Genomic DNA, 14,489 nt, shown 5'->3' with positions numbered 1-14,489 from the left:
GAATCTGATTGAAGTGCAAACAATGCTGTGTATTTTCAGGTCACTTTGCATCGAGTGGTCAACATTGTTGAAAGGAGGAATCCCCACCCAGAGGCGGTAGCTTATGACCGAGCTTTTGACGATCCGTGGTACAACGAAGTTCCAAATTATCAAGAAGGCCCTAATTTTCATGGTGAAGAACGCCACGTGGAAGACAACTACCCGCCAAGCCGATACTACGACGACAACCCCAACTATGGCAATGTCCCGAGCGAGTCACCACCCCACCATCAGGTTAATTTGCTATCACACTGCTATTTCTAACTTGTTAGGGGTGCACCCAAATGAAAACCTTTGGCCGAAAGTTAGAAAATCAGGTCCGAAACCTGAAACACGGAAATGATTATGCCAATTACAAAACCCAACACCAGTGAAGTTGGCATGTTGTGTGAATTGTAAATAAAAACAGAATACAAAGATTTGCAAATCCTTGTCAACCAATATTCAATTGAATAGACTGCAGAGACAAGATACTTAACGTTCTACCTGGAAAACTTTATTTTTTGCAAATATTAGCTCATTTGGAATTTGATACCTGCAACATCAAATCAAATCAAATCAACTTTATTTATAGAGCACATTTAAAATTTACCACAGGGGTAGCCAAAGTGCTGTACAATGAACAGGTTAAAAGATAAAACGAGTACCGAGCAAACACAACACAACACAAACAGAACACGATAAAAAAATAAATAATTAAAATAGAATTAATAAAAACATAAAAACATAAAAACAGGATCACAGCAGGTGTATTATGGGGCGCCATTGCAGGATGGATATCACTCAGTGTTAAAAGCCATGGAATAAAAGTATGTTTTTAAGAGAGATTTAAAAACAGGAAGAGAGGAGGCTTGTCTAACACTCAGGGGTAGGTCGTTCCAGAGCTTGGGAGCAGCAACGGCGAAAGCTCTGTCACCTCTAAGCTTCAGCCTTGTGTCAGGGACCGTCAACAGCAGCTGATCGGCTGATCTTAAGGATCGGGTGGGGCAGTAAGGCTGAAGGAGGTCGGAGAAAAGCTGGCACAAGTGGCAAAAAAGACTGAGAAAGTTGAGGAATGCTTATCAAACACTTACATGGAACATCCCACAGGTGAACAGGCTAATTGGGAACAGGTGGGTGCCATGATTGTGTATAAGAGCAGCTTCCATGAAATGCTCATTCATTCACAAACAAGGATGGGGCGAGGGTCACTACTTTGTGAACAAATGCGTGAGCAAATTGTTTAAGAACAACATTTCTCAACCAGCTATTGCAAGGAATTTAGGGATTTCACCATCTATGGTCCGTATTATCATTAAAAGGTTCAGAGAATCTGGAGAAATTACTGCACGTAAGCAGCAAGGCTGAAAACCAACATTGAATGCCCCTGACCTTCGATCCTTCAGGCGGTACTGCATCAAAAACTGACATCTGTGTGTAAAGGAAATCACCACATGGGCTCTGGAACACTTCAGAAAACCGCTGTCAGTAACTATAGTTCGTCGCTACATCTGTTAATGCAAGTTAAAACTCTACTATGCAAAGCGAAAGCCATTCATCAACAACACCCAGAAACGCCGCCGGCTTCGCTGGGCCCGAGCTCATCTAAGATGGACTGATGCAAAGTGTTCTGTGGTCTAACGAGTCCACATTTCAAATTGTTTTTGGAAACTGTGGTCGTAATGTCCTCCGGAACGAAGAGGAAAAGAAGCATCCGGATTGTTCTAGGCGCAAAGTTCAGAAGCCAGCATCTGTGATGGTATGGGGGTGTATTAGTGCCCAAGGCATGGGTAACTTACACATCTGTGAATGCACCATTAATGCTGAAAGGTACATACAGGTTTTGGAGCAACATATATTGCCATCCAAGCAAAGTTATCATGGGCGCGTTACAACAGCGTGGCTTCATAGTAAAAGAGTGCGGGTACTAGACTGGCCTGCCTGTAGTCCAGACCTGTCTCTCATTGAAAATGTGTGGCACATTATGAAGCCTAAAATACCACAATGGAGACCCCTGACTGTTGAACAACTTAAGCTGTATATCAAGCAAGAATGGGAAAGAATTCCACCTGAAAAGCTTCAAAAATTGGTCTCCTCAGTTCCCAAACTTTTACTGAGTGTTGTTCAAAGGAAAGGCCATGTAACACAGTGGTAAAAATGCCCCTGTGCCAACTTTTTTGCAATGTGTTGCTGCCATTAAATTCTAAGTTAATGATTATTTGCAAAAAAAATTTAGTTTCTCAGTTCCAACATTAAATATCTTGTCTTTGCAGTCTATTCAATTGAATATAAGTTGAAAAGGATTTGCAAATCATTGTATTCTGTTTTTATTTATGAATTACACAATGTGCCAACTTCACTAGTTTTTTATTATCATTACATTGCATTAATGGCTATAACTGTATATAGTAACCTCACTAAAATGAACGCATTGCAATTGTAGAAATTAATAGTTATCCTTCAAAGAACTAAACTTTTCTAAAATTCTAAAAATATTTATCATTGATATTTGAACAATAAAATAAAAACAATAATGTACAGGCAAAATACTGACGGAGTCGATGCGCTCGGGCCCACTTTCCTTTTCAGTGTGGTGTTCTTCACATAATCAGAGTGGCGATCGGGATGCTTTGATTTCTGATGATGAAACCCGAGGTGGAGAATGTCTTCCCAGAACATCCCTTCTCTTGTACATTTACAGATCGCTGTCCGCGGGTCTCTATATCGGATATTTTGGAAGTACAGCAGACATGTTGACTCTATACCCCTCAACATGTGCATTTCAAAAATGGGTAAAAATAAGAGATTGTCATTTTCATCACAAATAAATGTTTAATCGATAAAAAATGTTTTACAAATAATTCATGACTTACTTGGGACTCGAACCAACGTCCTTTGTATGGCAAGAGAGCATGTCGCCAACCACAAAGCTCTTCACTATATGTAACGATATGAACGTTTAATATCACGGTTATCATAATCAATTATTGAATGTGCTAAAAAAGTACTTGTACACACAATCTTTTGACTTTTTTTTCAAATAACTAAAACTAATACACACACTGCTTGAAGACCACTATTTTGCATGTTTTGTGTTTCTTATGCTTCATTGATAGTCTTTTAGTCATAGTATTTTATCCTGTTTTAATAGCTAAGCCTTTATGGTTTTATATATTGGTTTGTACTGTAGCACTTAAAGATTTATTTGAATGAAAAGTGTGTAACAGATCAAATATATTACTATTTCTGGCGGGCGTTGTGGCATCTTACTCATAGACATCTTATAAGTAGACGCAGCATTAGCGGCTGTGACGCGAGAAATTCGGCCACCATCTTGAAGTGGTGATGAGGAGCCGGTGAGCAGCCTAAACTGACAGTTGACAGGTAGAAAACAAAGATGCCAGGCTGGTGTCCAGCGTTTTTCTGCTCAAATAAGCGGACTGTTGAAAATAGGAATCGGGGGATTACTTTTCACAAGTAAGATTTAACATTAACGTATTGGTTGTATTTTGGGAAAATAATATTACCACAGAGTTGAGAAGGAGCAAAGATCTTCAATAGTACTGATTATGATGCATTTTCATTTTAGGCAAAGTATAAGACAATACTTTCTTAACAGTGTAATTGTAACCATGCAGGAATAAGTCTTTAAGTAACAATATTCAAATACTAACAATGTTGGGTAAGACAGAATTTGGTTTTATTCTGAATCCAGTGAAACAGATTGGTGGTTTTAGCTGATATAAAGACTTTCAGGTGTTTATATATGTTTATGTTTAAGTATTTGGCAGACGCTTTTATCCAAAGCGACATACATAAAAAATACATATAAAACAATCACTGTAAACATTATCATTTAAGGGAAGAATGTAATAGAAAATATCAATACAAAGTGTCAAGACAGAATAAACTCTCTGCTGCTGCATCAACAGAGATACAGTCTATAGGTCCCTAAGATGTATAGATATCTAATGTATTCATACATTGTTTATGTAGGATATACGCATGTATATATAACCTAATCATATTGTTTCTTGAACTTCAAAATAGCTGACCGTTTTTTTCTAAACTCTTAATATTGCTTAAAGGGGAACTGCACTTTTTTTTGGAGTCATGTCTATCGTTCACAATCCTAATGAGAGACGAGAAGAAAACAGTTTTTTGGGGGGGGGTGTTTGCATTCTAATTTGAAAAATTCGGCTTGTTCTTGGTGGCTAGCTATGCAGCTAATGGGAGCAGTCCATTCTGCCGCTAAATCACTTAAAAACTGCATCCAAAAACCGAAAACAATACTATATTTATGTTCTGTAACCTGTGTATTAACCAAGTTGTTGCAACATTGTTATTGCAAGATTGGACTCTAAAAATCTTTTTCTCGTGTAGTAAAAATCGTCTTGGGACGGCATGCTAAGCCGTGAGCTCGCTACGACGGGAGATAAGCTAACTTTTGCCTCAGCAGCTAAATGCTTTTTGACATACGATAAGACACCAATCTGAACTGATTTAAAAACTTTAAAAAAAATCACATTAAAGCTCACATTTCATGTTTTGTTTGTACACAGCTAGCTTGACAGTGTATGTTGTTGTAATAACAAGCACGGTGTGCTGCATGTATCATGATCAATATTAAAGTGACTCACTCGATGGACAGTTGTCTGTTTGGTCCAGCTGGCAAGGGACCTTTTTTGGGTAAGCACACCACATATGTCCGCATAAATTGGCCTTAAGTTCCACATTTGCATCTTCGAGTCAGGCCAACCTCACTCTCTCGGCTTCCGTCTGCTCCAACGTTTCACCCTCTCTTTGTGTTCGCCTCTATAAGCAGCAGTTCATCCTCTGTATATTCAGCTTCAAAAAGATAAGGTTGTGAATCCTCATTTGTCCAAAATAGTCGTCTTCGTTGTCTGTCACCAAGTCTGCCATGATTACAACACAGACGCGTTTGTTTCCGGAAGTAGGAACACACATTTGTTGCCGGAAGTCAGAAGTGCGCTGCTAGTCAATGCGTTGAAGAAATAAGTTTTGGTAATGCATAAAATGACCAAAATATGGTCAATATTGAACATATTGTTATGAAGGTGTCTGTTATTACATTATATATATATATATATATATATATATATATATATATATATATATATATATATATATATATATATGCTTGCAGTGTGTATATTGTACATATTACATATTGTTATGAAGGTGTCAGTTACTACATTATATATATACTTGCAGTGTGTATATCGTACATATTACATATTGTTATGAAGGTGAAGGTGTCTGTTACTACATTATATATATATACTTGCAGTGTGTATATACAACGTATTACATATTGTTATGAAGGTGTCAGTTACTACATTATATATATACTTGCAGTGTGTATATTGTACATATTACATATTGTTATGAAGGTGTCTGTTACTACATTATACATATACTTGCAGTGTGTATATTGTACATATTACATATTGTTATGAAGGTGTCTGTTACTACATTATATATATACTTGCAGTGTGTATATACAACGTATTACATATTGTTATGAAGGTGTCAGTTACTACATTATATATATATACTTGCAGTGTGTATATTGTACATATTACATATTGTTATGAAGGTGTCTGTTACTACATTATATATATACTTGCAGTGTGTATATACAACGTATTACATATTGTTATGAAAGTGTCAGTTACTACACTATATATATACTTGCAGTGTGTATATAAAACATATTACATATTGTTATGAAGGTGTCTGTTACATTATATATACTTGCAATGTGTATATTGTACATATTACATATTGTTATGAAGGTGTATGTTACTACATTATATATATACTCGCAGTGTGTATATACAACGTATTACATATTGTTATGAAGGTGTCAGTTACTACATTATATATATACTTGCAGTGTGTATATACAACGTATTACATATTGTTATGAAAGTGTCAGTTACTACACTATATATGTACTTGCAGTGTGTATATAAAACATATTACATATTGTTATGAAGGTGTATGTTAGTACATTATATATATACTTGCAGACTGCAAGTATATATATAATGTAGTAACAGACACCAATTTTTGGAGAAAATGCGGTGCATCACAATTTATATTTTTATTTTTGTGATTTTATTTTCCCTCCCTCCTTTCTCATCAGGAGCCACCCTATCAGCGTCCACATTATGGCAGAGATGATTTGAGGCATCAATTGCGCTCAAGGTGAGTTCTATTGTTTGCTTCATTTACAGTATTTGGGCGGCTGTCGTATTTCTTACCTCCGCAAGGACAGAGTTTCATCAACGCACGGTACACAAGTCCCCTGTGTGACGCTGTTAGGGGTTCATACTGTCATTGTAGATGGAACAGCAAAATGCATTTTTTGTACGCGCAAAAGAAAATCATTTATTTTAATTCGGATTTCGTGTGTAGGGGTGCAGGAATCCTCAGTGTCCAGTAACAGAGAAGGTTGAGGAACGATTGAGGCAGGGTTGGAGCAGGAAAACAGGTGAATCACACTGCTAAATATGCACAAAAAGCAGGCGATAAAAGAGCGACAATCAGAATCAGAAATACTTTAATAATCCCCAAGGGGAAATTAAGATTTTCAGCACAATCCCATTCAAGAGCAGGCAAACATTACAGGGAGACCGAACAGGATTGCTGACGGGTCTCCCAACTTCCGGCGCCCGTTTCAAAAAATGTGAGAAACAGGTAAACGCTGGGGAGGGGGTGAGGAAAAAAAATTCAGTCTGAGCCTGGGCTCCTGGAGAGGAGGTCCAGACTGAGGCCAAGGGGGAGAAAAACCTCATAGCCATAGCACACATAATCATGTGTGTAAGAGGGAAATATTAAATAACACAAAATACATTAAAAGAGCTTAGCTGATGCAACCAGCCCATACTTGCCAACCCTCCTGAATTTTCCAGGAGACTCACGAATATCAGTGCCTCTCCCGAAAATCTCCCGGGACAACCATTCTCCCGAATTTCTCCCGATTTCCAGCCAAACAACTATGTTGGGGGGCGTGCCTTAAAGGCACTGCCTTTAGCGTCGTCTCTCACCTGAAGAGGAGACTATTATATATGTCTCCGTTATCCATAGGTTTATCTATAACCCATAACAAAGTGGCCGAATGGATATAGTCACCCATGAACGGTCAGAGAAGCACAAGGTGGCGGCAAGGCAGTATTATGGGCCACCTTGCAAGCAACATCCCGTTCTCATTTGCGGATGTTTTCAACAAATCCGTGAAGGATATGTTCCCGGATTCAGAGATCGCTCGCCAGTACTCAAATGGCAGAACAAAGGCTACTCAAATAGTGAAAGGTAAGTGTTAGTAAGCAGCAAGTACAGTACAGTTAGTAGAACAACTGTTTTCATTACTGTGTACTGTACTATATATATATATATATATATATATAAGAAATATTTTAATTTCAGCGAATTCTAGCTATAAATATACTCCTCCCCCTTAACCCCGACCCCCCCAATCTCCCGAATTCGGAGGTCTCAAGGTTGGCAAGTATGAACCAGCCACTTCTACACACAGCCACAAAAGTAAAACAACAACAACAAAAAAACAAAAACATGTACACTGTGGTGGCCTCTGCGGTGTTCCACGCCAACGTCTGCCGGGGTGGAGGGAGCATGGCCATAGACAGGAGCAGACCCAACAAAGCAACCAAGAGTGCCGCCCATCAACTCTCGGCCAGTGTCCAGTCCGCGTGGATGAGCGAGGATACGTCCAAGGAGACAAAGGTGTCCGATACCTGTTCATTCAGCCAAGACACTGTGAAGCTTGTCTGTCGTGGCGCTCTGCGCTAGCTCCGCAGCCCTGTCTCTTCACCCGCATCTCCTCCAGTGTCTCCAAACGGACTCTGGTGTGGCATAGAACCAGCAGCTGGTCTCCATAGCCAAAAGGCTCCCGGGAGGCAGATCCAGAAGTTCACAAAAAAGCACTGCAGAAGTCCCGAAAGTGCCACCCCTTGTCACACAGTCCCAAAGGGTCCCGAACCAAAAGGCAAAAAAACCCCACATGAAAACTATAGGCAAATATCAGGAACACAAAAGGATGACACAAGAGCACAGAGCTCTTGCCACCAGTGCCATCTTGGGAAAAAAAGCAACAAAAAACCCAAAAACGCACTAAACAATCCTACATTTGTTTCGACAACTTTGAAGCGAGACGGTGTTTGCATTTGAGAGTCTGGTGATGGTTTCACACCACAGTAGGCCTTTTTCAAGGAGCCGCCATGAAAGGTATGAGAAACCGTGACAATGATTCTGCATCAGGGCAGATCCTTTATTATTCCAAATCAGTTGCCATAAGGGAATGTAAGGCAGGCGAGGGGAGGAACTCACTGCTGAAGTGTTTCCATTGGCAACCTCAGGTATGACATGCTCACTGTATACTATACCTCGACTGTAGTATTTGTCCTTCTAACTAGTGGGGTGGGCGCGGTGCGATGCCAGGGACGGTACCAGAATTTGAAGAAGCGAGTGGCTTCACTGTAACCATGGTGGAAGACGAGGAAAGACCGGTGTGTTGTTTCCTTTAATGTTAATATAACTGTAAACATTTTTTAGACCAATTATACTATTTATAGTCATGGTTAAGAGTGTGTGTGTGTGTGTGTGTGTGTGTGTGTGTGTGTGTGTGTGTGTGTGTGTGTGTGTGTGTGTGTGTGTGTGTGTGTGTGTGTGTGTGTGTGTGTGTGTGTGTGTGTGTGTGTGTGTGTGTGTGTGTGTGTGTGTGTGTGTGTTCATTAGGTCTTCAAAAAATTATGCGATTTTCTTATTCTTATAGCCAGACTTGTGTTTATTTTCTTACCTGACGGTTTCGGCCACAACTGTTGCCTTCCTCAGAGGTTGCACGTGATGTTGCTGTGATGTCTGGTCAGCTGATTTAAACAGTTTTTGGTGCCGTCTTCCTGCTTGTAGTAGCAGGCTGACAGCGCCATCTGCAGTCCGACCTCTTCAGGACTTTGTCCCAGGTGTTGGAAAGTTGGTACGCCCCCTTGTCCCAGTTCACAGTTTGGGCGGCGCACTTCCGGATCTCGATAGCTTCTCTTATCCAAAGATGATATTTGTTGCTCTCAGTGCCGATGACAAGTGCGTTGTCCCAATCCATGAGGTGGTTCTCCCTCTTGCAGTGGTCAGACTTCATTTGTTCTTGTTCTGCGTGTCGTCTGGTGGCTTGTGTGCATGCTTTTGATGTTTCCTTTTCACATTCTTTTCTATGCTCTTTCTCCCTGATGTTAAAGGCTCTGCCAGTTTCTCTAACCTATGATTTGTTGCATGAAGGCAACAGTTGTGGCCAAACTGCAACCCTACTGCAGGTCCCTAAACATTGCATGATTGTAGCAGCAGAGTGCGTTATATACGGCTGCAAAATTATACTTTGACGAAATAAAAGCATGTTTTATTGTACAAGCCCTGTTTCCATATGAGTTGGGAAATTGTGTTAGATGTAAATATAAACGGAATACAATGATTTGCAAATCATTTTCAACCCATATTCAATTGAATATGTTACAAAGACAACATATTTGATGTTCAAACTGATACATTTTTTTTTTTTGTGCAAATCATTAAATTTAGAATTTGATGCCAGTAACATGTGACAAAGAAGTTGGGAAAGGTGGCAATAAATACTGATAAAGTTGAGGAACGCTCCTCAAACGCTTATTTGGAACATCCCACAGGTGAACAGGCAAATTGGGATCAGGTGGGTGCCATGGTTGGGTATAAAAACAGCTTCCCAAAAAATGCTCAGTCTTTCACAAGAAAGGATTGAGCGAGGTACACCCCTTTGTCCACAACTGCGTGAGCAAATAGTCAAACAGTTTAAGAACAACGTTTCTCAAAGTGCAATTGCAAGAAATTTAGGGATTTCAACGTCTACGGTCCATAATATCATCAAAAGGTTCAGAGAATCTGGAGAAATAACTCCACGTAAGCGGCATGGCCGGAAACCAATATGTATAAAAGTAGATTCCATGAAATGCTCAGTCATTCACAAACAAGGATGGGGCGAGGGTCACCACTTTGTCAACAAATGCGTGAGCAAATTGTTTAACGGTTTAAGAAAAACCTTTCTCAACCAGCTATTGCAAGGAATTTAGGGATTTCACCATCTACGGTCCGTAATATCATCAAAGGGTTCAGAAAATCTGGAGAAATCACTGCAAGTAAGCAGCTAAGCCCGTGACCTTCGATCCCTCAGGCTATACTGCATCAACAAGCGACATCAGTGTGTAAAGGATATCACCACATGGGCTCAGGAACATTTCAGAAACCCACTGTCAGTAACTACAGTTGGTCGCTACATCTGTAAGTGCATGTTAAAACTCCTATGCAAGGCAAAAAACGTTTATCAACAACACCCAGAAACGCCGTCGGCTTCGCTGGGCCAGAGCTCATCTAAGATGGACTGATACAAAGTGGATAAGTGTTCTGTGGTCTGACGAGTCCACATTTCAAATTGTTTTCGGAAACTGTGGACGTTGTGTCCTCTGGACCAAAGAGGAAAAGAACCATTCGGATTGTTATAGGCGCAAAGTGTAAAAGCCAGCATCTGTGATGGTATGGGGGTGTATTAGTGCCCAAGACATGGGTAACTTACACATCTGTTAAGGCGCCATTAATGCTGAAAGGTACATACAGGTTTTGGAGCAAGATATGTTGCCATCCAAGCAATGTTACCATGGACGCCCCTGCTTATTTCAGCAAGACAATGCCAAGTCACGTGTTACATCAACGTGGCTTCATAGTAAAAGAGTGCGGGTACTAGACTGGCCTGCCTGTAGTCCAGACCTGTCTCCCATTGAAAATGTGTGGCGCATTATGAAGCCTAAAATACCACAACAGAGACCCCCGGACTGTTGAACAACTTAAGCTGTACATCAAGCAAGAATGGGAAAGATTTCCACCTGAGAAGCTTAAAAAATGTGTCTCCTCAGTTCCCAAACATTTACTGAGTGTTGTTAAAAGGAAAGGCCATGTAACACAGTGGTGAACATGCCCTTTCCCAACTACTTTGGCACGTGTTGCAGCCATGAAATTCTAAGTTAATTATTATTTGCAAAAAAAAAATAAAGTTTATGAGTTTGAACATCAAATATCTTGTCTTTGTAGTGCATTCAATTGAATATGAGTTGAAAAGGATTTGCAAATCATTGTATTCCATTTATATTTACATCTAACACAATTTCCCACCTCATATGGAAACGGGTTTTGTAACTTTATGAGCTGCAGTATATTTACGACTATGTATAGACATATTATTTTAGTTTATTTCATTAGGAAAACTAACGTCAAGACAACAGAAATTGCATGCTTCCGGGCACAGCAGCACACGTCTTTGGAAAAAAACATGGCGCCTGTTGTTTGGTTGTCTATACTTTATTTATGCATGCCTCTGCCACTAGTGGTACGCGGGCTCCTTATAGTGGTACACCAAAGAATCACTGGATTAAAGTGCAGTGTTGTTACTGATCAAAACTGTGTAATGTTACATTGCCCAAACCATTAAATATACTTGGTAAATAAAACCTCAGCCTTGCTTTTAATGAATGCTTACTCCTACTACACTACTGTATTTTAATGTTGGTCATGATGGTGATATTTGGAGAGCCAAGTGTTTTCTGAGGTGGTACTTTGTGGAAAAAGTTTGATAACCACTTATCTATTCTGATTAAAGTTGTAATTAGGCAAACTATCCACTAGGTGGAGACAAAATGCCAGTTTTAAAATGTTATTCCTTCTGTAATATAATTAAAGGGAATTGCCTGACTATTTAAGTTTTAAATTATGTTACATGTATTATTTGTGCTACATTTCACTGGACCCTAAAGCATATTACTTCATTAACACTTATGGAAGATATATTTAGAAACATTTCTTCGTAAACCTAAAAGTTTAATCCTGGACTGAGTCGCTAAGTCCAGCTGCTGTAAACTCTACATCAACACACACACACTTCTCACCTCGGCCACCTCCAACATACCAACAGTTTATGGGCTCCCACCCCCCTTTCTAGGAGTCATACCAGGCTAAAATGGGGGACAAAGGGCACTAGTGTCTACTCACCGCCAGAGAACCCCTCTCTAGCCCAACCTAATAGGAAAAACAGGCGGACCACTCCCGCTTTAGTTAAAAGACTCTCACATATTGTGGATATCGAGAGCCATGCAGATTAATCCTAGCCTCTTTTTTGCATTGGATTAATGAGTATCCATATCATCAACAGTGAAAGCATTTGTGCTAAATTAACAATATCAAGCAACATATTTGATGTATCTTATAGATGGGTATATATAGCTTGGATTTACATATACTGTCTTTTATACAATGTTTTGTATCATGTTTTAACACGATTATTTATTTTTCTATTTCATGCTGTACTTTATTTTCCATTATTCAAATAGGTTTGTATTCATTGTATTTTGTTTTTTAGATATTGTTTGTACTATTTTTTCTGTGTTTTTCTATTGGACTGAACTCTTATATACAGTGGAACATTGATTTACAAACTTAATTGATTCTTGAACATGGTTTGTTGATCGATAAAGTTTGTATGGTGAAGCAGAGTTCCCTGTAAGAATCAATGTAATCATGAATAATTTGTTGAAGCCTTGACTAAAGTCCCTATTTTAGTAAAATAATGTACCCTTTGAAGGTGTGTGTGTGTGCGTGTGCGGGTGCGTGTGCGTGTGCGTGTGTATATTAGGGGTGTAACAGTTAATCGATAGATTGATTTATATTCCCAAATTTTAAATGTAACGATTTATGCTCGGCAAGTTTGCCTTCCGGAAGACAGGTATCAACTAGGGCTGCGAATCTTTGGGTGTCCCACGATTCGATTCAATATAGATTCTTGGGTCACGATTAGATTCAAAATCGTTTTTTTTCGATTCAACGCGATTCTCGATTCAAAAACTATATTTTCCCGATTCAAAACGATTCTCTATTCATTCAATACATAGGATTTCAGCAGGATCTACCTCAGTCTGCTGTCATGCAAGCAGAGTAGTAGATTTTTGTAAAAAACTTTTATAATTGTAAAGGACAATGTTTTATCAGCTGATTGCAATAATGTAAATTTGTTTTAACTATTAAATGAACCAAAAATATGACTTATTTTATCTTTGTGAAAATATTGGACACAGTGTGTTGTCAAGCTTATGAGATGCGATGCAAGTGTAAGCCACTGTGACACTATTGTTCTTTTTTTTAAAAAATTTTTATGAATGTGTAATGATAATGTCAATGAGGGATTTTTAATCACTGCTATGTTGAAATTGTAACTAATATTGATACTGTTGTTGTTGATAATCATTTTTATTTCACTACTTTTGGTTTGTTCTGTGTTGTGTTTGTGTCTCCTCTCAATTGCTCTGTTTATTGCAGTTCCGAGTGTTGCTGGGTCGGGTTTGGTTTTGGAATTGGATTGCATTGTTATGGTATTGCTGTGTATTGTTTTATTGGATTGATTGATGAAATTGTTAAAAAAAAAAAAAGAGAATCGATTCTGAATCGCACAACGTGAGAATCGCAATTCGAATCGATTTTTCCCCACACCCCTAGTATCAACCCAACATAATTTTAAAAGGCAATCGTTTGATTTGATCGATATTATAAAAAGGAAAACATTGCATTCAAGATCGGCAGACTTAATATGAAGTTTAACACGCTTAAAAATACAGACGTTAAACGTTAAATCTATTTTTTCAGTATGTGACCTCATCAAAACAAAAATCAGGAAAATCAGGCAACAAATGCCACAAGACGATATCAATAATTACAAAACGATTGCAGAATCCTTCACAAATGCAATCAACACAGCACAATAATTTAAAGCCGCTACACAACTTTAAGCTACAAAAATCGCGACCAAACAAGAATGACAAACACATTTTGGGAGAACATCCGCACAGTAACACAACAGAACAAATACCCAGAATCCCATGCAGCACTAACTATTCCGGGACGCTACAATATACACCCCCCCCCCCTCACACACACACAGACACACACACATACACACACCTTGTAGCGTCACGTTCCAGGTGTTGTGCCGGATAATGCACCCCCGGCGTAGAATGCACCCCCTGACGGGAGTATTATATCAACTAAAGCCCACACTTAAAGTTTCCATGTGCAAGATTGAATGTATTTGAAAAAGTTATTTAATAAGAAGCCAAAAGTGCAAAAACAATAATGTTCATGTTGGAGGAGTTGTAAATGGATGAAATATGAAATCCGTGCTGCAGTCTGCAGGTGTACCTAATGTTGTGGCCTAGCAGGTTTGGAGGTAGCGGGGGTGTATATTGTAGCGTCCCGGAAGAGTTAGTGCTGCATGGGATTCTGGGTATTTGTTATGTTGTGTTTATGTTGTGTTACGTTGCGGATGTTCTCCCGAAATGTGTTTGTCATTCTTGTTTGGTGTAGGGTTC

General features: G+C 39.1%; 1 protein-coding gene across 5 annotated transcripts in view; it reads left to right on the top strand.

Moving 5' to 3' along the window:
- Nucleotides 1-14,489, top strand: part of LOC133612297 (uncharacterized) — a 100,901-nt gene that overhangs the window by 42,556 nt on the left and 43,856 nt on the right. For all 5 annotated transcript variants that reach the window (XM_061969582.2, XM_072913968.1, XM_061969581.2 and 2 more), the window contains exons 4-5: nt 40-273; nt 6,191-6,252. In XM_061969582.2, coding sequence (XP_061825566.2) covers nt 40-273; nt 6,191-6,252 — 296 coding nt within the window. The remainder of the gene's footprint in view (nt 1-39; nt 274-6,190; nt 6,253-14,489) is intronic.

This window comes from Nerophis lumbriciformis, linkage group LG10 (assembly GCF_033978685.3).
Source record: "Nerophis lumbriciformis linkage group LG10, RoL_Nlum_v2.1, whole genome shotgun sequence".
NCBI classification, from domain to species: Eukaryota; Metazoa; Chordata; class Actinopteri; order Syngnathiformes; family Syngnathidae; genus Nerophis; species Nerophis lumbriciformis.
This window is presented reverse-complemented; position numbering and strand designations above follow the sequence as displayed.